A 24486-nucleotide genomic window follows, 5' to 3' on the forward strand; every position below is an offset into this window, starting at 1 on the left:
GATGGCCAGGGCGTCTAATCACGAAAGTCAGGGGCTACCTTATTTATTATTTCTCATCCATCTGTGTACTCCCCACCCCTCCCTGGAGCCTCTGACACTCTGTAAAGATTTACCAAACTGATACCCCATTCCCGCATTACTTAACATCATACCCCAAACATAGTAAACACCCCTCCAGGCTCCTCTGTCCAGGGAATTCTCCAGGCAAGAACACTGGAGTGGGTCGCCGTCCCCTTTTCCAGCGGATCTTCCCAACCCCGGGAGGAACGCAGGTCTCCCACACTGTAGGCAGACTCTTGACTGACTAAACACTCCACACACTTGCTGAATTAAGCCCCATGAAAAACGAAGCAGGAGAGAATTTTTAATTGCCAGGGAAAGGTTTATTTTCATTTCAAGTTGACATGACAATGAGGTTCTGGGAAACCTTCATAGATGCGATCATGTCACAGATCCCATTGTTCAGACACGTGACAAATACGTTGCCTGTTTCTTCCATGGATGTCCTTCAGGGCCACCTGCCATCTGCTCCCCTTCCTGAAACCTTCATCACCTCTGATACATAGGTCGCAATTGGGCTTTTCATGAAATGTTAACGATGTTGTCAAATCGTGCCTGTCACTAGGTCACTGTTAGCTTAAGCTTTTAACGTCTGTGAAATGCTAGAAATATAACAATTTTTTTCCCCAAAAGAATGTGTTTAAAGCTTCAAAACCCACAAAGAATAGGACATACAAGAGACCACACCAGTGGGAATTCAAATTTCCTGTTGTGCATTCCAAGCCAAACTTTCAGGTGGTAAGTGGTAATTACGATTATTACAAAGAAACCTGATTTTCAAATACACTGAAACATAATGGAGATCTAAGTTATTTTGAAGCAAACACTTAAAAGCTCATTGTGAGTCTAGAGGTAAATGTATCCTTTGTTGGCTGTTAACCTGTGTACAGATTAAACAATCAATGCTATACAAAGCTGTGCATTAACAACATCTGCAACAGTCCTTCCACTTATTTCAACCTCAAACACAATGTTCTGACATTGTGCATTGAGTGTGTCCAACTCTGAGCAAATATGGTCATCTTTTAACACATTAGTTGGTAACAGCAGCTTTAGATAGGTTTTGCATGATAACAGCAATAATTTGAACACACTAGTAACATGCTTGGAGAAGGCAATGGCACCCCACTCCAGTACTCTTGCCTGGAAAATCCCATGGATGGAGGAGCCTGGTAGGCTGCAGTCCATGGAGTCGAGAAGAGTCGGACACGACTGAGCGACTTCACTTTCACTTTCTACTTTCATGCATTGGAGAAGGAAATGGCAACCCACTCCAGTGTTCTTGCCTGGAGAATCCCAGGGACGGGGGAGCCTGGTTGGCTGCCGTCTATGGGGTCGCAGAGTCAAACACGACTGAAGCAACTTAGCCAGTAGCAGCAGCAGTAACATGCTCATGCGTTCTTTCATGAGAGTATTTCTTAAAACAACACGACACGCTTTTGGCAAATTTCTGGAATGAGAAATCCGAATTAAGAAAAAGAATCCTGCTTGCTTTTCAACTCTGAACCATTCCCAGGGAGGTGGAAGGAATTGTCTTTTTTTTTAAGACAAAGAAAGATTTGCAATCTGAAATAACAGACTCCTCGTGATCCCCCTCATTAGAACTCACTGAAATGCATTCCTTTTTTACAGGTGAGTAATATTCCACTGTGCATATGTACCAAGTGAAGTAAGTCAGAAAGAGAAAGACAAATGTTGTATATTAACACATTTATACGGAACTTAGAAAGGTGGTATCGATGATCGTACATGCAGGGCAGCGAAGGAGACACGGATGTAAAGAACAGACTTTTGGGCTCTGTGGGAGGAGGGGAGGGTGGGATGATTTGAGAGCACAGCATTGAAACATGTACATTACCATATGTGAAATAGGTGACCAGGGCAAGTTCGATGCATGAAGCTGGGTACTCAAAGCCAGTGCCCTGGGACAACCCAGAGAGATGGAGTGGGGAGGGAGGTGGGGGGGCGGTTCAGGATGGGGGGACACACGGTCACCCGTGGCCGATTCATGTGGATGTACGGCAAAGACGACCACAGTATGGTGACGTCATTATGCTCCAAGTGAAATAAATTAATAAATTAAAAAAAATTCTGAAATAGCAGACCGTAAGGAGGAGCTTGGAGAAGGCAATGGCACCCCACTCCAGTACTCCTGCCTGGAAAATCCCAGGGATGGAGGAGCCTGGTAGGCTGCAGTCCATGGGGTCACACAGTGTCGGACACGACTGAAGCGACTTAGCAGCAGCAGCAGCAGCAAGGAGGAGCTTGGGAGATGCTGTCAGAGCTTAGACGTTGTTCAGCGGGGACAAAGACCAGAAGGCAGAGACCACTGTCAGAGAGCCCGAGACTCGCTTACCCACATTTTTCTCCAAAGTGTCTGGACGGCAGGGTCCATGCACCTGGGGGTGGGGGGGGTGGGAGGCGGGGCAGAGTAGACCACTGACCTCCACTCCCGTCGGATCGAGAAAACCCCTGAGCCAAGAGCAGATAGATGCTCAGACATGTTCGCTACAGAGATGAAAGAGAGGCAGCGGGACCACAGCTCCCGTGTACAGATGAGTGAATGAATCCTCACCATGTTGCTGGAGAACGTATAGTGTCTGAAGGTCACCTAGGTATTCTCCACTCAGGAGAACTCTTTGCCCAGAAGGGGCTGGTGGTCCGGACTTGGGAACTCTATCCAGCTGTGCCCTGTCTCCCAGTCTCCTCCGTGACCCCGTTAGGCCTCATCCCTGCATTCCTGAGGTCGCAGGAAATGGGATTCAAACGAAAGTGTGCATGTCACGACCAACACGAGGCACAGATACTGCTTACCCGCAGGGTCAGGCCAACAAAATACAAGGACGGGTGTGAACCACCATTCTCTCGTCATGAAATTCGGCATCGAGATGTAACGGGTATGGGTCGCGGACTGCTTATGTCTGATTGCTCGTGTCTTTTTGGGTATGGGTCGTTGATTGGTTATGTCTGATGGCTCGTGTCTTCATGGCTATGGGTCATGGACTGCTTATGCCTGATTGCTAGTGTCTTCTTGGGTATGGGTCTTGGACTGGTTATGTCTGATGGCTCGTGTCTTTGTGGGTATGGGTCGTTGATTGGTTATGTCTGATGGCTCGTGTCTTCATGGCTATGGGTCATGGACTGCTTATGCCTGATTGCTAGTGTCTTCTTGGATATGGGTCTCGGACTGGTTATGTCTGATGGCTTGTGTCTTTGTGGGTATGGGTCGTGAACTGCTCTGATGGCCTGTGTTTCCCCCACCCCATACCCCCCTGCTCCTGTGAAATAGCATACATTTCACATGCCAGTAATTCTGAATCTGTTAGAGGGGATTTCTTGGACTGCAGAATCTATGAAGTTGGATTTTTAGTTCAGAAACACCGTTCACCCAAGGGACAGCAGAAGCCAAAACAGCGTGCTACAAATGACGGGCTGGAAACACACGGACCGGAGAGGTGTGTCTCAGCTTCGACATTCGCTGAGAGAGCTCACCTAAAGGCGGTCGCACAAAACACATCTGCGAGCCTCTGTTGCTTCTCCTTCAACAGTGATGAGCTTCTAAATATTGCAAGCTTCTCAAAGAAAGACACATATCCATGTACAAACACGGATAGCGTGAAGAGTGATTCATACGTATTTGCAAATAATACTGACAGTAATCGCCTTTCAGAAACCAGAAGATGGCAACTTAACCATCATCCGTGATTGGGCAAGATGCTCTTTTACGCAGGGTAAAAAAAGTGGCATGTGTTAGATTTCAGTAAACACTTAACATTTGATTCACTCTCGTGCGATGCTCTCTAGGGGAAATCCTGGTGGCTGGTGCATCAAGTCAGCGACGCCTTCAGCCGTGGATCACGCTGTCTGAGAGGTCAGCAGCTCACCTGTGCCCCTTCCTGCCCTCCACCACACAGATGTTGGACACTCATTGCCCAGTCATCCATCCACGTGAACAATTGGCCTCGGAAGACGATGTAAGTAACGTCTGTGTCTCTGTTTATTTCAAAGTTGATTCCCGCCCCGGGGGGGAAAGGTGTGTGTGTGTGTGTGTGGAAGGGGGTCTTGGCGGAGTCTCCAGGTGCGTGGGGAGGAGGGAGGAGGCCAGGGCTGCCTTCCCCCAGGGTCGATCCTGGGCGTTCACCCTAATGCTGCCAGCTGGGCGCTCCTCCTACCCCCATGCACCCCCAGACGCTGCCCATAACGGCTAAGGGCTGTGTCTCCCATCCTGGTCCTCCCGGTCACACTGGCAGGAAAGCCCCAGCGATGAGCAGCACAGCTGCAGCCACGGCTTCCACATCAGGTTCCCCAGGGACAGCTGGTTGGGGACGTCCTGAAGGGTCCGGGCGTGGCGGGCTGCCGCCTCCTGCATGGCCTCCAGGATCTCCCAGAACCGCGGCTCCGATGTCGGGGTTAACGGGTTTCTCTCCCGGGGGTCTCTGGAAATCTCAAACAGCAGGGGCGGGTCGTGGTAGGTGACATACTGCCCGTAACAGAAACACACGTGTGTGTCAAAGCATCCGTTGGCGCCCTCCGGGGAGAACTTGGGGGTGAAGAAAAAGGCTTTCCAGATGGACGTGCCTGTGGTGGGACAAGCAGAGAAGCGGGTGTGGTGGGAACAGGGTCGTCATAGTCACCCCCAAAGAGAGCGTGCATGGAAAACCACCCTCTGGGTGCTTCAAGAAGGCAGAGACTCAGTTATGGATGGACTGGATTTATCACACTTAAGGCTCAAAAAAGAGTAAGCATCATAGCTAAAAAGAAAAAGCAAGAAAACATGAGTTGTTATCTAACTGCCAAGGAGGAAAAGACAAAGCTGATTATGCAATAGCTGTTATAATGCAAAAACTGGAAAAAAAAAAACTGATTTATTTTTTTGGACCTCGCCTCTAGGGGGAGCCCGAAAGCTGAAACTGCTGAAGCTGTGGGCCCAGGAGCCCACAATGAGAGAGGCCCCCGCGATGACAAGCCACAACTACAGAAAGGAGCCACACACACACACACACACACAGCAACAAAGACCCAGGGCATCCAGAAATAAATAAAATAAAAAAAGCTTAAAAAATGCAAGTGTTGTGTTCCATTTGTTGCTGTTGTTCAGTCGCTTGGGTGTGTCTGACTCTTTGCAACCCCATGGACTGCAGCACGCCAGGCCTCCCTGTCCATCACCAACTCCTAGAGCTTGCTCAAACTCATGTCCCTTGAGTCAGTGATGCCATCCAACCATCTCATCCTCTGGCACCCCTTCTCCTCCTGCCCTCAATCTTTCCCAGCATCAGGGTCTCTTCCAATGACTAAATAGCCAATATTAAAATTTTAGAAAAAAAAAAAATTGATTTACAAACAAATGTGAAAGATTGTTTTACTGTTTATCTTACGATGCTATGACTTTCTGAGAGCTGGCTCTGATAGAGGTCTAGAGACTGCATCCTGGGTAGAAAAAGGTGGCAGATGAAAACAGAGTTGACGTGTATAAACCAAGTGAAATTAGGTTCAGGCTGAAAATGTCCTTTTCCGCTTTATACTTCCAGCTTTTCTATAGAAAACCATAGAGACCGTCCCCCTAGAAAGCATCGCACACCTACTTAATTCACTCTGATCATCTGTTTGTGTCATGGAAACGCTGGTTTTGTAATTGCACATACCGAGTGCTCACCCACGATCTAAATGCAAAATGAATTAATTGACCACACAAGACAATTACCACGGGTGTCCACATTCTCCCCAAAAAGCCCCTGACCCCAAACAAGTATATTCGAGTGCGAGTAAGGGTAAATATTCCCTGGAGGAGGGCATGGCAACCCACTCCAGTATTCTCACCTGGAGAATCCCATGGACAGACGAGCCTGGTGGACTACGGTCCATGGGGTCACACAAAATTGGACATGACTGAGCGACTGAGCATGCACACACGCAGGTTTAAGGACCAGTCAGTAAATAAACCTTAAGCATTCTTACAGGGAGCAGACACGCAGCTCAGACAAGTGTAGAACTAAGAATTAATTTTTCTGAAGATTTGTTTGGTATGCCATCGAGGTGTCTGCCTTTATAGCACCCAATCTGGATTTTTAAAACCTTTTTATAAAACGATACATTGTGTATTCTCTGCATAATTTGTTTACACCACTTTGGGTTTGCTCAAATGCATTTTATTGCATGTGCCAGGCTCCTCTGTCCTCGGAATTTTCCAGGCAAGAATATAGTGGAGCAGGTTGCCATGCCCTCCTCCAGGGGATCTTCCTGACCCAGTGACTGAACCTGCATCCCTTGAGTCTCCTGCATTGGCAGGAAGGTTCTTTACCACTGTGCCACCTGGGAAGGCCTAGGTTTATAGGATATGAAGCCTTAGCTCAGGGTCTGTTCTGTTGTTCACCAGGAAACCAAGAATCGACACTGTCAAAGGTGTCATTTCAATGAAAGGAGGTACCCTGCATTTCTACTATGTCTGTTTAATCCTATGTTTCAAATTTATTTTGAGGACGTATTTCACCTGGGATTTCTCCATATACTACTAAAAATCTTTTGAGTTAAAAAACTTTTTTGTTTATTGTTAAAATTCCAGTGCACTCTGAAAAAGGTTGTTTTCTGTCTCTGTCACAGATAAATATTTTGACCACCACGGAATCTTAAACTCAGCTACAATTGAGATTCAATGACCAGAGGAAGGAATTATTAAACTTTACAGTGAGAATGCAGGGAAACTACAGGCAGCATTTTTTTCAAAAACAAAACTACATAGTGATGGGAACAATAATTTGACTTCAGTTTAAATGATGCTTTAAAGTTTAAGAGAAAGTGAAAGTCACTCAGTCGTGTCTGACTCTTTGCGACCCCATGGATCATATACAGTCTATGGAATTCTCCAGGCCAGAACACTGGAGTGGGTCGCCTTTCCCTTCTCCAGGGGATCTTCCCAACCCAGGGGTCAAAGCCAGGTCTCCCGCATTGCAGGCGGATTCCTTACCAGCTGAGCCACCAGGGAAGCTCAAAATTTAAGAGAGTTACAGCTAAACCGAAAAGATGTCAGTGACTTATTACAGTTGCAGGAGGGCTTTGTCACTGTCATATGAAGTGCTACGGAGTTCACTATTTACCTCTGAAACATTTTTATGTAGAATCACAGCTTAACAGGGGGCTTCCCTGGAAGCTCAGATGGTAAAGAATCTGCTTGCAGTGAGGGAGACCTGGGTTCGATCCCTGGGTGGGGAAGATCCCTTGGAGAAGGAAATGGCAACCCACTCCAGTATTCTTGGCTGGAGAATCCCATGGACAGAGGAGCCTGGCGGGCTACAGTCTGCAGGGTCGCAAAGCGTCAGACACGACAGGAGTGACTAACACTTTCACAGGTTAAAAAAAAAAGTGACTCACTTTCTTTTCATTCACAAGAAAAGAAAGCTTCCAGTCCTTTGACAAAGTGGCAAATAGAATTTAATCGAGAACAGCCTGACTCCTGAGCTGGACCCCGAATTCAACCCTTTCCAAGCTTCAGATAAGCGACGGTGCCCTGAGATTCGCTGGGGCTCTGAGGGGCGTGTGAAGCCCAGGACAGGTACCACTGTTGTGATCTTGATAGCTTTCAGGGACTTGGCCACAAGAAAGGGTTCTGAGGTCCCCTGGCAGACAAGCCTCGAGAATGAGCACTCGGGGGCCCCAAGAACAAACAGGGGGACGATGCAAAGCCCACTGGGCTGTCCACAGAGGCATCAGAAGAACATTCTGCAGATAAAAGATGCTTAATCCCTCCCAACACATGCCAGTCTGCTTTGCAAATCACATCCCCCTTTATGCAAGGATTCTTGTGGGTCTAGACCCATGACAAGCCTCCTAGGGATACATCCCTTATTCTGAGCTTGAAATGGTGTCTTGTCTTGGTGGCTCATTGAGTACAATCTACTTGAACTCTCCCGCCCCCTCTATTGGCTCTGACAGGGTGGGTTCCAACCCTAGCTATGCTATCTCCTAGCTGTGGGATGCTGGGCATGGCTGTTAACCTCTCAGGCTCTCGTCTCCTTTTCTGATTTGCTGTTGTGTAGCTGCTCAGTTGTGTCCAACTCTTTTGCGACCCCACTGACTGTAGACCGCCAGGCTCCTCTGTCCATGGAATTCTCCAGCCAAGGATACGGGAGTGGGTTGCCATTCCCTTCTCTAGTGGATCTTCCCCGACCCAGGGATCGAACCCAGGTCTCCTGCATTGCAGGCAGACTCTTTACCTTCTGAGCCACCAGGGGAGCCCGCCTTTGAATGTAAAGCTGCCAGCAGTCTAAGACGAGGCCACTGCTTTCCAGCTGTTCTTCAACCTGTTGCCACTGCAATACAAGTCTTAAGACACTTTTCCTCATCCCCGCCATCTTCAGGATTCTTCAAGAACATGAACAACAAAATTTAAAGGGCTTCCACACACCGACTCTTAATTTATCACTCAGATTTTGATGGCCCTTGATGAATGTGGTTTAACTGCTTGTCTTGGCAAGATTAATTCTGTATGCATGGGGGACTCCATGTATATATCATAACAACCAAATATAGTCATTTGGGGGTTTTTGGTCTTAGCAGCATTTCCCACCACAAACTGCCACCTTGGGGTGCTTCGAGAGGTATTGCAGGGACTTCCCTGGTGGCTCAGTGGTAAAGAGTGCACCTGCCAAGGCCGGGGACACAGGTTGGATCCCTGATTTGTGAAGATTCCCTCGTGCCTTGGGGCAACCAAGGCTGGTAGCCTCAACTTCTGAGGCCACGTGCTGTAGCTAGTGACGCTCACACACCCAAGAGCCTGTGCTCCACGAGATAAAAGCAGGCACCAAAACAAGACAGTAGCCCGCACAGCAACGAAGACCCAGCACGGACAAAAATAAAGAAAATAAAATTATCTTTTTTAAAAAGAAAAACAAGAAGCATTTCAAAGACTGCTCTGTTTCCCCCTGCTCTGAGCCACCCATACCGTCCCCTGGGACCCTCAGCTGACCCCCCTCAGTAATCTTGATGTCATCTACCGAACGTGTTACAGGGAAGGGCGGATTTCGGTTCCTCCTTGGATCTGTTTCTTTGCCTTTAACCATTGCTCTTCATCGCTTTGATTATTCTAATCATTCATTGGAAGGACTGTTGCTGAAGTTGAAGCTCCAACACCTAAAGTGAAGAGCCAACTCATTGGAAAAGACTCTGATGCTGAGAAAAACTGAGGGCAAAGGAGAAGGGGGCGACAGAGGATGAGATGGTTGGATGGCATCACCGACTCGATGGACATGAGTCTGAGCAAACTCCGGGAGCTGGTGATGGACAGGGAGACCTGGCGTGATGCAGTCCATGGGGTCGCAAAGAGTCAGACACAACTCAGCTGCAGCAGTTACTTTATAGACTTATGTTTATCTTCTCAAAACTCTGTACCAAAATACCACAGCCAAAAACATCTACCAGTCTTTCAAGACACATTTGACCATAAAATCCAGTTGCCATTACATTGACTTTATACTAACATGGATACCTAAGTCAAAACTCAAAGCCACACTTTTTGAATACATGCTGAACAGGAAATTTAAGCTCAAAATTCCCATCATCACGTAACCAAAGTTATCCGTGTTCTAATAATGCTTTTGTGAGTTCTCCTAAAATGTAATGGCAATAATGATCTCAGATGATGATAAACTTAAGCCGCTCAATGTGCTGAGACAACTAAATTACAGAATCATTAGAATTATAGAATTATTTAATTATAGAGAAGACACTGTACATAAAAGCTGAAAGGGATTCATGTTTTAAGAGAGTAGACAGCGTTCTGGCTCTAATGTTTTGGAAAAAATGAGTTTTTAACAAGTCTGGAATTGTAAGTTAGTGAAAGTGTCAGTAGCTCAGTCGTGTCCGACTCTTTGCGACCCCGTGGACTGTAGCCCGCCAGGTTCCTCTGACCGTGGGATTTTCCAGGCAAGAATACTAGAGCCGGTTGCTATTTCCTTCTCCAGGGGGATCTTTCTGACCCAGGGGTCGAACCCGGGTCTCCCGCATCACAGGCAGGTTCTTTACTGTCTGAGCCACCAGGGAAGCCTATGTACGTGATCATTTTTAAAACCAGTGCTCACTCTTAGGGAAAAAAATAAATGAAGACTTCTCATCACCTCAATGTGCTGAGACAACCAAGTTACAGAATCATTAAAATTACAGAATTGTTCAATTATTATAGAGAAGACACTGTATATAAAAGCCAAAAGGGATTCATATTTTAAGAGTAGAAACAGCATTCTGGCCCCAATACTCAATGATTATGGAGAATACATTGTATATAAAAGCTGAAAGGGATTCATGTTTTAAAAGAGTAGAAACAGCATTCTGGCTGTAATATTTTGGAAAAAATGAGTATTTAACAAGTCTGGAATTGTAATAGGTAGTAAAAGCATCAATTGCTCAGTCATGTCCAATTCTTTGTGACCCCATGGACTGTATGCAGCCCACCAGGCTCCTCTGTCCATGGGATTCTCCAGGCAAGAACACTGGAGTGGGTTGCCATTCCCTTCTCCAGGGGGGTCTTCCCGACCCAGGAATAGAACCTGGGTCTCCTGCTTTATAGGTGGATTCTTCACTGTCTGAGCCACCAGGGAAATCTACGCATCTAACCTCATCAAGACAAACACGAGTTGGATCTCCCCAATGCTGCCACTCCATTCTAGTAGACAGGTACCAGTGTCCTGCTGGAAAGCTCTAGCTTCTCTGAGCGAGGAACACGGTCGACATCTGCTGTGTCTGCCAGTTGCCATGGTATAGACGCTCCCCACAAGGCTGACTTCCAGGTAGGAATGTGCTCCCCACAAGCTGCTGAGATTCCTCAGCTGTCAGGAGCTGGCTCTGACTCACTGCTGCCCTGGCGCTACATTTACAAACCCTGAGCCTAAATGTCTCTCTTCTTTTCTAACCAAGTATCTGGAGTTCAAGATACTTTGGCGCTCAAGGTGGCAATACCATTGCCTTTAAGAATTATGGAAAGCGTCCCCCAGGTGGTGATGACCACAGTCTCCTATGAGCATAGATCTCAGATGATCCAAGCCCATCTCTTCTAAACAGTAGTAGTTCAACGTCTGTGAATTGTCCACAGTCTCCTACCAACTTAGATCTGAGATGATCCAAGTGATGTCCTCCAACTAGACTGCTTTAAGTTCTATGCTGACCCACAGTCTCCTGCCGATATAGATCCAGAAGCGAAAACAGAGCGGGACCTTAAGGTCCTCAGCTCGCCTTTTGTCTGTGAAAAGCCTTGAGCCAAAGAATACGTTTAGTCAGAGTTCAAGCAAATTCAAGGAAAGCTCAAAGGCTTTGTGGAGAAGGGAATGGCAACCCACTCTAGGATTCTTGCTTGGAGAATCTCATGCACAGAGGAGCTTGGCGGGCTGCAGTCCATGGAGTTTCAAAGAGTCGGACACGACTGAGTGACTTCACTGTCACTTTTCACTTTCATGCATTGGAGAAGGAAATGACAATCCACTCCAGTGTTCTTGCCTGGAGAATCCCAGCGATGAGGGAGCCTGGCGGGCTACAGTCCATGGGGTTGCAAAGAGTCGGACACGACTGCAGTGACTTAGCACCAAAGGTATATAGATAATTCTCTGAGCCAGGTCTCACGAGCCGCTTTATAAATAGTGAAACCCCCACCAGGGGGAAGACGTTAACTCCATGACAGCCAGACCGTAGCCATGATCTAAGCTGCACTAATTCCCAGAACTGGCCTCAAAGAAATGGAAACCAATCAACCCTGGGACTGAAGAGACTGCTCTGCTCCGCTAAGTCATCTCAGTCCTATCTGACCCTTGGCGACGCCATGGACTGCAGCCCTCCAAACTTCTCTGTCGCTGGAATTCTCCAGGCAAGAATCCTGGAGTGGGTTGCCATACCCTCCTCCAGGGGATTGTCCCCGTCTAAGGATCGTGTCCTGCATCGGCAGGTGGGTTCCTTACCGCTAGCACCACTGGCGGTAGTGAGACTGAAAGTTGAACTGTACCTAAAAGAATCAAGATGATCCTGATCAGACCACTGACAATCAGTTCAAGATGACCGTCAGGGCTGACTGTGCTGTTTCTGCAAGGAACCTCCCTCCCTCTGTCTATAAAAGCTTTCACATTCTGACTGTCAGGGAGTCAGCCTTTGGACAGATGTCCTCCCGCCAACTGCCCCCGGCTGAGAGCATCCCAAATAAAGCAAACTCTTCCTTCCCACCACCCTGCCCTCTCCAGCAGCCAGACTCCACTTTCGATTACGAGAAGATCTAAGCCATCTCTTCCAGCTAGTACTCATGCAGTACTAGTAATCCATTCATGTAGTGCTAGTAATCTAAATGCAGGGCCGCCTCTTCCAACTAGGACTCATGCAGGAGTAGTAATCCTCACGGGCAAGGGACACCTCCTGAAACAACTCTGCATTCCCAGGGGTGTGCCCAGCCTGCAGCTCCCCCGTGACCTAAGAGGCAAGCAACTCCCGGGCAGAGAACTCAGTATGTTTTGCTCACCGACAGGTGTCCAGTCCAGCAGGTGCCACACAGTAGATGCTCAATAAATACGTGTAGAACAAATGAGCAGACAAAGATACTGAGCAAACAGCTGCAGGGAGCCACGAGGGACAGCCACAGCGGCCACCACTGTGCCTGAGTTTCAGGGCACGATCTCCAAAGGAGACAAGATGACTAATTAAGAAAGAGAAACCCATGGTTTCCTCAGACCCGTTGACTAGATGGATGATTCCGGCATTGAAAGACTGTCATTTTCCCTCCTCTGTCGCTCGCTCGAGGCAGAAGATGGCAATGAGCTGCTTAAGAGGAAATGTCCTTGTGTCTGTCTCAGCAGCAAATTTGATCCCTGGGCCTGCTGCCTCTCAGCATCTGGGTCTGCTTTTTCTCACTCACCCCTATTTTCTGCCCCTTCCTGTTTATTTCTCCACATAACTGTGTTTCCCCAGCCCCTGATCCAATATGTTCCTTCCGGCCCCTGTAAGTGGAGGCGGCTGGCTTTACTTAAATGCTATTCGGCAAGTTTCAGGACGTCTTTAAACAGCCAAGAGCCCCAGAAACTTGGTTCTTTCAGGCTCAGGATAAAAGGAAGCGGGAACGTGGACACACTGCTACGTTTAAGACGCATAACCGACAAGGACCTACTGTATAGCACGGACAACTCTGCTCAGTATTACGCAGCAAGCTACACGGGAAAAGCACGTGAAAAGGAACAGATGCGTGTATGTGTATCACTAAATCACGGCGCTGTATACAGGAAACTGAGGTAACACTGTTCCTCAAGTATATGTCAATATAAAATAAAAAGCTAAAAAAATACAGATGGGGAGGACCACATGTCTCCTTTATGAGACGGCTCAGATTTAAAAGAGATGGTTGGATGGCATCACCGACTCAATGGACATGAGTTTGAGGAAACTCCAAGAGATGGTGATGGGCAGGGAGGCCTGGCGTGCTGCAGTCCATGGGGTCGCAAAGAGCTGGACACAAGTGAGTGACTGAACTGGAATGACTCAGATTTAAATGCTGCCAGCTGTTTACTCACCAAGTCACATCCGACTCTTTGCGACCACATGGACTGCAGCTCACCAGGCTCCTCTGTCCGTGGGATTTCCCAGGCAAGAATATTGGAGTGGGTTGCCATTTTTCCTCCCCCTAAAATGCTGCCAATTAACCTGAAAAAACAGACAGCATGCTACGGATGTTAGGAGTGATGGACACGTGGATGAGATAGGTAAATAGGGTCCTTCCAAGCCTAGAATTGTGAGCGCGTGATTTTGCTACATTCATCTTCCGGAAGTTATCAGAAGGAAGTCATACAGATTTAAAATGTAAAATCTTCCAGAAGTTATCTCAGGGCACTCTTCCAGATTTAAAGTATAAAATTTCCAAGGGTAAACCTGGTCTGATTTCTGTGGACAAAGGAAGGATCACAATCTTCCACTTGAAAAATAACGGAGCAGCTGCTCTTTAAATGCTGTCTTGGGTAACTCGGCTGCTCTTTAAATGCTGTCTTGGGTAACTCGGCTGGGTGACGAGGATGGGGCCAGGAATGCACTGAAATCCATTATGAGCATCCCCTGAATTTAAGAATGAGCCACCAGCTGGTGGCGTGGTGACCAGATGCTCTGGGAGAATCTCGCCTCTGGGAGCAGAACCCAGAACATGCTACAGAAAAGGAGAGCTTCATTCCCTCTCTCAAGAGGTAACTGAGAGTCTAACATCAGCGTCGATCTCTAAGATATACAGTAGGGGTATAATAGGTCCTGGGTTCCCACAGACGCCTAGGCATCTCAGTGATGTGATGGTGTTGGTTCAGTCACTCAGTCGTGTCCGACTCTTTGTGACCCCATGGACTGCAGCACGCCAGGCCTCCCTGTCCATCACCAATTCCTGGAGTCTACCCAAATTCATGTCCATTGAGTCAGTGATGCCATCCAACCATTTCATCCTCTGTCGTCCCCTTCTCCTCCCGCCTTCAATCTTTCCCAGCATCAGGGTCTTTTCTAAAGAGTCAGTTCTTTGCATCACATGTCCAAAGTATTGGAGCTTCAGCTTCAGCATCAGTCCTTCCAATGACTCTTCAGGACCGATTTCGTTTAGGATGGACTGGTTGGATCTCCTTGTACTGTAATTTAACGTTTACATTATGAAAACCAGATGTGGGACTATCGCTACACGTATGATAATCACTTGATTCCACTTGGTCCTTTAGGCTCGTTAGACATGCAGCCGTTGGGCCGTGTGTAGTGGTTTGGTGGTTAAGAATCTGCCTGGCCATGCAGGAGATGCAGGTTTCATCCCTGGTCCAGGAAGATCCCACTTGCCGTGGAACAACTGAACCTGTGTGCCTCAACTACTGAACCTGTGCTCAAGAGCCAAGGAGCCACAATTATTGAGCCCAGGGGCCGCAACCACTGAAGCCTGAGTGCCCTACAGCTGGTGCCCTGCAACAAGAGAACCCACCGCAATCAGAAGCCTGCGAACTGTGAGCAGAGAGCGGCCCCTGCTCGCCGAAACTACAGAAAGCCTCCGCAAAGCCACAGACACCCAGTGCAACCAAAACCACATACCTGAATAAAGAAAAATTTTCAATAAAAGGAAATGCACTTTTATATCTGCTGTCGGCAGACCCAGAGTATGAGTACATCTTGTCACTGACACAGACGTAAAATACACTGGGTCTGCGAACCACGATGACATCAACACATCAGAGCATTGTCTTAAACATCTACGGCCAGCAGACACACACAGAGAATCTGTGACCAACCAGACGGACAGATCGGTGGGTGACGACCCACCACCTTTGAGGCTCAGGGTACAAGGTCAGGTAGACATCTGAAAGCCACCCAGTACCAATGCAAAGCTAGAAGACCGCAGGCAGGGGAGATGGCATTTGAGGGGCATCGCGGGAGGTGGGTAAGCATTAACCAGGAAAGTCGTTCGAAGCAGAGGGAACCGCAAACAGAGACCAGCCACGCCAGAGCAGAGGGACTCTTGGGCAGAAACTCAGACGGAAGGTGGGACCAGGAGATGCAGCTGGGTGGCTGGCAGAGCGGGAAGGAAGTAGCTTCAGAACCTGCTGACCACCTGGCACGTCCTCTGCCTCCCCAGGAGGAAGGAGCCAGCAAGCACTGGCATAGAGCTGGGTGACTGCCCTGGTCTGCCGAGACAACTGGGGTAACCAGCAGGCTCAAGAGAAGAGAGTAGGAACAGGAGGAAGGAGAAATCGAACCCAGCTTCTTTGCGGGGGGGAAGGGTGCATCTCGTGAGAGCAATGCCCGCTTGCAGTTTTATTCTCTTCCCCTGCCCCTCCCTGATGGCACAGAGCCCTCAAAGCGAGGTGGGGAAAGATACACAAGAGGAGAGACGCGTCTACTCACTGTTGGGTGGGTGCCAGCGCACGGCGTTCAGGTAGGAGTTGCAGTAGTGGAAGAGAAACTCGTGCTCCGATCGCTGGGTCCGCATCTGAAGCAAGGGCATCAGGTCCCGGCCGTCGATGACCCTGGGGGATGAAGCAGGTGGGATGTCAGGTGGCCACGTCCGCCGGGGGGGCTCAGACACCCTGGCTTATCTGAGTTATCCTTCAGTACACGAAGGCGTGATGGGGCTACAAGGTGGTCATTCAGCAAGGAACGCTGACTGACCATCGCTAGGCACCATATGCCATGTAGGGAGGCAGGTCAGCTCTGCTCACACATGAACTCATTTCATCCTCAAAGCGAGAGTGTGAGTTGGGACCGTGATACGGAGACACGGAGTGATTCGCCCAATGTCATCAGTGTCACACATCCGTGGGGTGGACCCACTCATGGGCATATACCCCGGAAAAAAAAAAAAAAAACCTAATTCAAAAAGACACAGACACTCCAGTGTTCACCACAGCCCTATTTACAGCAGCCAGGACATGCAAGCAACCCAGATGTCCACCGACAGATGAACTAATAAAGACGATGTGCCGCATGTATACCGCAGAATACTACTCAGCCATGAAAAAGAACAAAGCTGCCTCATTTATAGAGATGTGGACGGATCCAGCGTCTGTCATACACAGTGAAGTAAGTCACAAAGAGGAAAACAAATATTGTCTATGAAGGCAGACATATGGAATGGAGAAGGATGGTGCTGATGAACCTATTTGCAAAGCAGAAACAGAGGTGCAGAACTAGAGAACCGACTTGCGGACACAGGAGGGGAAGAAGGGGGTGGGATGACCTTCTGCTGGTTCTGCACCCACTTTTCTGCCTATTGCCTTGGCAGCTTTATTCACAAACTCCAGATCTGTTGAAAACAAGAATCTCTGACAATCTGCCTTTAAGAAAAAGATAACATATATAGTAGCATGGGGCCACTTAAACTGGATAGACTTCAATGAAAACAAAGTTCTAAGTCCCAACGAAGCGATTTGCAAATAATGATGATGATGATATCAAATGCCCCGAGGATAGAAATATACTTGGACACATTTACATACCACACACACATGTGGCAGGCATGTTTATGCTCTCAAAGGTAAGCATATCTCTTCAGTGGTTATACCAAAAGGCGGAAGTTTCCAGATGGCAAGGGATAACTGTAATACAACAAGTGATGAGCAAAATAAGACTGTTTGGAAGTTTGTCGTTTAGTCGCTAGGTCGTGTCCGACTCTTTGCGACCCCAGGGACTGCAGCCCACCAGGCTCCTCTGTCCATGGGATCTCCCAGGCAACAATACCAGAGTGGGTTTCCACTTGCTACTCCAGGGGATCTTCCCAACCCAGGTCTCAAACCTATGTCTCCTGCACTGGCTGGCAGATTCTTTATCACTGAGCCACGTGGGAAGTCCCTTTTGGAGGTTAAGTAAAGGAAAAAAAAAAAAGTCTAAACTTTTGTTTTGAGGGAAACATACATTAACACCCACTGGAGAAATTGAAGGCATTGACGCTCTGAGGCCACTGCCTCTGAGACCTGGGGCAGAAAGACACCGGCAAAGAGTGAGATTGTTGAATTTGAGGGTTTTCTTTCTCTGATTAAAAACACTCCCAAGACAAACATCATAATGATAATGCTTATATGTGGAATCTAAAAAAAAAAAAAAAAGGCGTAAATGAACTTACCTACAAAGCAGAAACAGAGTCACAAATGTAGAAAACAAATCTATAGCTACCAAAGAGGGGAAACGGGGGAGGGATCCATTGGAAGCCTAGTATTGACGATACACAGTACCATATACCAAAGTGAAAGAGAGTGAAAGTCGCTCAGTCGTCTTTGGCTCTTTGCGACTCTATAGTCCGTGGAATTCCCCAGGCCAGAATACTGGAGTCGGTAGCCTTTCCCTTCTCCAGGGGCTCTTCCTGACCCAAGGATCGAACCCAGGTCTCCCGCATTGCAGGTAGATTCTTTACCAGCTGAGCCACCAGTGAAGCCCAAGAACACTGGAGTGATTAGCCTATCCCTTCTCCAGCGGATCTTCCCCACTCAGGAATCGAACTGGGGTCTCCTCCATTGCAGGTAGATTCTTAACCAGCTGAGTTATCAGGGAAGCCATATATTCAACAGATACTAATAAGGACCTATGGTATAGCACAGGGGACTCTACTCAGTACCCTGTAATAATCTATATGGGAAAAGAATCTGAAAAAGAATAGATCATACTGATGACTCCATGGTAATGAATCCGCCTGAAATGCAGGAGACATGGGAGACTCGGGTTTGATCCCTGGGTCCGAGGATCCCCTGGAGGAGGAAACGGCAACCCACTCCAACATTCCTGCCTTGGAAAATCCCATGGACAGAGGAGCTTGGCGGGCTGTAGTCCATGGGGTCGCAAAGAGTCGGACAGGACTGAAGCGACTGAGCACACAGCACATGTATAAACGAACCACTTTGCTGCACAGCAGAAAACTAACACCACACTGTAAATGAACTACATTCCAACTAAAGCTTAAAAAAAAAGAGAAAAACCCCAACACTCTATGTCCATCCTTTCCTACTATGAGAAACTGGAACTTAAAAAAAAATTTATTTATTTTAATTGGAGGCTAATTACTTTACCATATTGTGGTGGATTTTGCCATACGTTGACATGAATCAGCCACAGGTGGACACGTGTCCATCATCCTAAGCCCCCCTCCCACCTCCCTCCCCATCTCATTCCTCAGCGTTGTCCCAGAGCACCAGCTTTGAGTGCCCTGCTTCATGCATCGAAGTCATTGGGCATGCATGCCCAATCATGCATTGCCCTAGTCATCTATTTCACATATGGTAATATACATGTTTCAATGCTTTTCTCTCAGATCATCCCACCCTCGCCTTCTCCCACTGAATCCAAAAGTCTGTTCTTTACATCTGTGTCTCTCTAGCTGCCTTGCATAGCGGGTCATCCTTACTTGCTCATATAATTCGGGTGAGCACTCTTGAGAGGCCCGATGTCCCTCAGGCTTTTCTTCCTTTCTTTCTTTTTTTGGTGGTGCCTTTTGGTGTCACTAAAACCCTCATAAAGTAATTACAGCCTTGCTGCTGAGTGCCTGTCTGGCACCCACCCTGCATGATCCGCCACGCTCTCTGCCAAAGTCCACAGAACTGAAAATACTCCATTACCGCTAAGTTAAAAATAAGAACAAAAGAGAATTGGCTCGCTTTCAAAGCCTGCTTGCTATTTGCCACGAGAGGAACAGGGTAGACGGACAATTCTATCGAAAAGCAGTGTGTGCTCTGAATACCCTTTCTATGCTGAAATGGCAGGTATTGTGAAATTTCCACAAAGATTCAGTCCTTAAGACCGAAAGCGAAAGTGGCTCAGTCGTGCCTGACTCTTTTCGACCCCGTGGACTGTATCCATGGGATTCTCCAGGCCAGAACCCTGGAGTGGGTGGCTGTTCCCTTCTCCAGGGGATCTTCCCAACCCAGGGATCGAACCCAGGTCTCCCGAGTTGCAGGCGGATTCTTTACCAGCTGAGTCATTGTGGAAGCCCATGCTTAAGACTATGAGATCCTAAAGAGGTGGAAATGAAGCAAGGGATGAGGAGAAAGGAGCAGAGAGGAGGATTGGAGCATGAAAAATACTGGGCTAAGAATTCTGAGGTTGAGATGGACCCCAGCTCCCTCTATCACGTTTTTGTCCACGTGGAGGTAAGGCCTTTCCATGAAGGTTCAAGACTGGCAACGGATCTCCTTTTCCCCCAATCAATCTCTCTTTTTCATTTTTCATTACCTCGCTTTTTCATTTTATTCTCTTACAAAAATTTTTTATTTTTATATTGCAGTATAGTCAGTGAACAATGCTGTGATAGTTTGCAGGTGAATACTGAAGGCACTCAGCCACACGTGTACATGTATCCCTTCTCCCCCAAACTCCCCTCCCATCCAGGCCGCCATGTGACATCAAGCAGAGTTCCCTGTGCTGTCCAGCAGGTCCTTGCTGGTTCTCCATGTTAAATACAGCAGTGTGTTCATGTCTGTCCCAAACTCCCTGACTATCCCTTCCCCCATCCTTCCCCCTGGTGACCATAAGGTTATTATAGAGTATTGAGCAGAGTTCCCTGTGCTGTCCAGCAGGTCCTTGCTGGTTCTCCATGTTAAATACAGCAGTGTGTTCATGTCCATCCCAGACTCCCTAACTGTCCCTTCCCCCATCCTTCCCCCTGGTGACCATAAGGTTATTACAGAGTATTGAGCAGAGTTCCCTGTGCTGTCCAGCAGGTCCTTGCTGGTTCTCCCTGTTAAATACAGCAGTGTGTCCATGTCCATCCCAGACTCCCTAACTGTCCCTTCCCTCAGGCACCCATAAGCTATGTCTGTGAATCTGTTTCCGTTTTGTTAAAGAAATTCATTTGTGTCATTTCTTTCTATAATACATTCCACATATAAGGCATGCCATGCGATATTTCTCCTTCTCTGTCTGACTTGGCTCACTCAGTATGAGCATCTCTAGGTTCCACCCATGCGGACCTAGAGATAATAATAAAGAATAAACAGCATTATTCCACCTCTGTTTCTGGAAGCTTTGTTTCGTTGTATGCCCACAAAACTCAGCACTTAACAACACAGGAATCAGAACCATTTTCTTAAGATCAGTATCTCATGACTAAACTGGGCCTTGATCCTACAAAGGGGGACTTAATGATAAAAGAAATCTCCAAGTCTCAGAAACTTCCTTTCTTACTTCCAAGCAAAAGATTTAAGTCTTTTTTTTTTTAAGGAGAGAAGCAATGTCTGTTTTGCAACCTTCTTTTTCCTTGCAATGCAGAGAGAGGTCTCATTTTTAATATTTTTTTATATCCTGCATCTAACGTGCTCTTTCCTGGAAGCAGTAATAAATCACGCGGTGATGGAAACCACCGCTGAACAGTGCTGCAGAAATATGGCTTGTCAAAAAAAGGCTCATTTCTGCCATGAAAAATGGGAAGTGATTCTACTGAGCTAAACTTTTAAACAGTGTCTGAGGTATCAAAACAGTTGGGATGGCTGGAATGGAAATGTTCCTACAACATCACATTTTGTGGCAGAGTGGCCCGTACACTCTCAAAATCACACACAGCATCGCAACTCTATTCAGTTCAGTTCAGTCACTCAGTCATCTGACTCTTTGTGACCTCATGGACTGCAGCACGCCAGGCCTCACTGTCCATCAGCAACTCCCAGAGTTTACCCAAACTCAGGTCCATTGAATCGGTGAGGCCATTCAACCATCTCATCCTCTGTCATCCCCTTCTCCTCCTGCCTTTAATCTTTCCCAGCATCAGGGGGTCTTTTAAAATGAGTCAGTTCGTCGCATCAGGTGGCCAAAGTATTGGAGTCAGCTTCAGCATCAGTCCTTCCAATGAATATTCAGGATTGATTTCCTTTAGGATGGACTGGTTGGATCTCCTTGCAGTCCAAGAGTCTTCTCCAACACCACAGTTCAAAAGCATCAATTGGAGTAAGGCTTTGGTGTAGTCAATAAAGCAGAAATAGATGTTTTTCTGGAACTCTCTTGCTTTTATGGGGATCCAACGGATGTTGGCAATTTGATTTCTGGTTCCTCTGCCTTTTCTAAATCCAGCTTGAACATTTGGAAGTTCATGGTTCACATACTATTGAAGTCTTGCTTGGAGAATTTGAGCATCACTTTACTAGCGTGGGAGATGAGTGCAATTGTGCAGTGGTTTGAGCGTTCTTTGGCATTGTCTTTCTTTGGGATTGGAATGAAACTGACCTTTTCCAGTCCTGTGACCACTGCTGAGTTTTCCAAATTTGCTGGCATATTGAGTGCAGCACTTTCACAGCGTCATCTTTCAGGATTTGAAATAGCTCAACTGGAATTCCATCATCTCCACTAGCCTTGTTCATAGTGATGCTTCCTAAGGCCCACTTGACTTCACATTCCAGAATGTCTGGCTCTAGATGAGTGATCACACCATTGTGGTTATCTGGGTCATGAAGATTTTTTTTGTATAGTTCTTCTGTGTATTGTTACCACCTCTTCTTAATATCTTCTGTTTCTGTTAGGTCCATACCATTTCTGTCCTTTATTGAGCCCATTTTTGCATGAAATGCTCCCTTGGTATCTCTAATTTTCTTGAAGAAATCTCTAGTCATTCCCATTCTATTGTTTTCCTCTATTTTTTTCTTCATTGATCATTGAAGAAGGCTTTCTTATCTCTTCTTGCTATTCTTTGGAACTCTGCATTCAGATGGATATATCTCTTCTTTTCTCCTTTGCCTTTAGCTTCTCTTCTTTTCTCAGTTATTTTTGTAAGGCGTCATCAGACTACCACTTTGTCTTTTTTGCATTTCCTTTTCTGGGGGATGGTCTTGATCCCCGCCTCCTGTACAATGTCACGAACGCCCGTCCATAGTTCTCTACAGGAATTGTCTGGACTTCTCTGTCAACGAACTCAAGCTTTCATAGCATGTTTGCAGGACAGCCGCGGCTACAAACTTGGATGTGTTCTTTCCTGGCATCTGCTCACTTTTATGAAAAATGTGCTCATCTGAGATTGTGTCCCGGGTGGCTCAGACGGTAAAGCATCTGCCTACAATGCGGGAGACCCGGGTTTGATCCCTGGGTCAGGAAGATCCCCTGGAGAAGGAAATGGCAACCCACTCCAGGACTCTTGCCTGGAAAATTCCACGAAGGAGCATGGTAGGCTAGAGTCCATGGGGTCGCAAAGAGTCAGACACAACTGAGCAATTTCACTTTCACTTTCACTAACTTGGAAAGTGAGTTGGTTCTCCCCCTGGGGTCCTGACCCCTGACAACCACGAGGATATTAACAGTTTAATATCAAGGAGTGTCACGGCCAAGTTTCAGGTCCAATTTAATAGCCTGGGGGGACTGTCTCTTTCTTTAACATTAAATTGATTAATTTTGGGGTGCTGTGCCGGATCTTCCTTGCTGCACGGGTTTTCCTGAGTTGGGGGCTCCTCTCTAGCTACAGTATGGGGGCTTCTCATCACGGGGGCTTCTCTTGCCGTGGAGCACGGTATCTAGGGCCTGGATGCTTCCCCAGTGGTCGTGCTCAGGCTGAGTTGCTCTGTGCCAGGCAGGATCTTCCCAAACCAGAGACTGAACCCATGTCCCCTGCATTTGCAGACAGATTCTTTTTTTAAAAAAAAAAATGTATCTGTTTTAACTGGAGGATATTTACTTTGCAATATTGTAATGTACAATATTGTCACCTTACAATATTGTGACGGTTTTCCCCATACATCCACATGAATCAGCCACAGGTACACAGGCGTCACCCCCATCCTGAACGACCCCCCAACCACCTACCTCCCCACCATATTCCTCCAGGTTGTCCCAGGGCACCAGCTTTGAGTGCCCTGCTTCATGCATGAACTTGCACTGATGATCTGTTTCACATATAGTAATACACATGTTTCAATGCTGGTCTCTCAAATCATGCCACCCTCGCCTTCTCCCATGGAGTCTAGAAGTCTGTTCTTTACATCTGTGTCTCTTTTGCTGCTCTGTACATAGGATCGTTGGTACCATCTATCTGGACTCCATATTAATAGATAGTATTTGTCTTTCTTTTTCTGACTCACTTCACTCTGTGTCATAGGCTCCAGGTTCATCCACCTCATTAGAATGGACTCAAATGTACCCTTTTCCATAGTTGAGTAATATTCCATCATGTATACCTACCGCAACTTCCTTACCCGTTCATCTGCCTATGGACACCTAGGTTGGCAGATGGAGTCTTCACTACAGAGCCACCAGGGAAGCCTGGGTGACTTTCATGTAATTGAAAAGGGTAAGTTTGGGGAAATTTTCAGGGGGACAGTGATGTCATTCCCCATGAATGCTCTGTCTCTCTCTGCTCTGAAACCAGGGAATCATCTACCTGGGGATGTTCCCACGACCTGCCTTTGCATGGTTCAGCCTGAGAAGGATTTGGTTATCCTAACAGAAGGGGAAGCTTTGGGGGACTGACAAAGAGGTTAACTTGGGGGCACACTATGAGTTACCTGTTGCCAGATTGCAAACAAAGTGATTCTTTTTTTTCAGTGTAGAATAGGAAAGGAAACATTTGTAGGAGAAAGCACATAGATCTTTGACGAAGTAAAGCAACTCCTAAGTGCCCAGAAAGTCACTTGCATCATGAAAGCAACGTCTCTGCTCGTAAACATTCGACACTCTGATATATATGAACAGAAAGCAAGCTCATTCACAAGGAGTTTCATGCACATGAAGAACTGCAACTCTTATTCTGCAAAACGGAGCTGAACTAGGTACCGCTCATTCAACTGTTTCATTTGCAGGGCTCAAGGAGATCCAAGCAGTCCACTCTAAAGGAGATCAGTCCTGGGTGTTCTTTGGAAGGACTGATGCTAAAGCTGAAACTCCAGTACTTTGGCCACCTCATGCGAAGAGCTGACTCATTGGAAAAGACTCTGATGTTGTGAGGGATTGGGGGCAGGAGGAGAAGGGGATGACAGAGGATGAGATGGCTGGATGGCATCACCGACTCGATGGACG

General features: G+C 47.2%; 1 protein-coding gene across 4 annotated transcripts in view; it reads right to left on the minus strand.

Annotated features, from left to right (window-relative positions):
* Nucleotides 1-361: 361 nt before the first annotated feature.
* STS (steroid sulfatase) overlaps nucleotides 362-24486 on the minus strand; it is a 165416-nt gene continuing 141291 nt past the window's right edge. For 3 of the 4 annotated variants that reach the window (XM_019955980.2, XM_019955979.2, XM_070783769.1), the window contains 2 exons: nucleotides 15922-16043; nucleotides 4040-4638 (listed from right to left, as the gene is read on the minus strand). In XM_019955980.2, coding sequence (XP_019811539.2) covers nucleotides 4265-4638; nucleotides 15922-16043 — 496 coding nt within the window. In that variant the 3' untranslated portion in view covers nucleotides 4040-4264. Of the gene's footprint in view, nucleotides 1511-4039; nucleotides 4639-15921; nucleotides 16044-24486 lie in introns of those variants that run through there. The other variant, XM_019955981.2, reaches the window with a different exon arrangement.

This window comes from Bos indicus, chromosome X (genome assembly GCF_029378745.1).
Source record: "Bos indicus isolate NIAB-ARS_2022 breed Sahiwal x Tharparkar chromosome X, NIAB-ARS_B.indTharparkar_mat_pri_1.0, whole genome shotgun sequence".
NCBI classification, from domain to species: Eukaryota; Metazoa; Chordata; class Mammalia; order Artiodactyla; family Bovidae; genus Bos; species Bos indicus.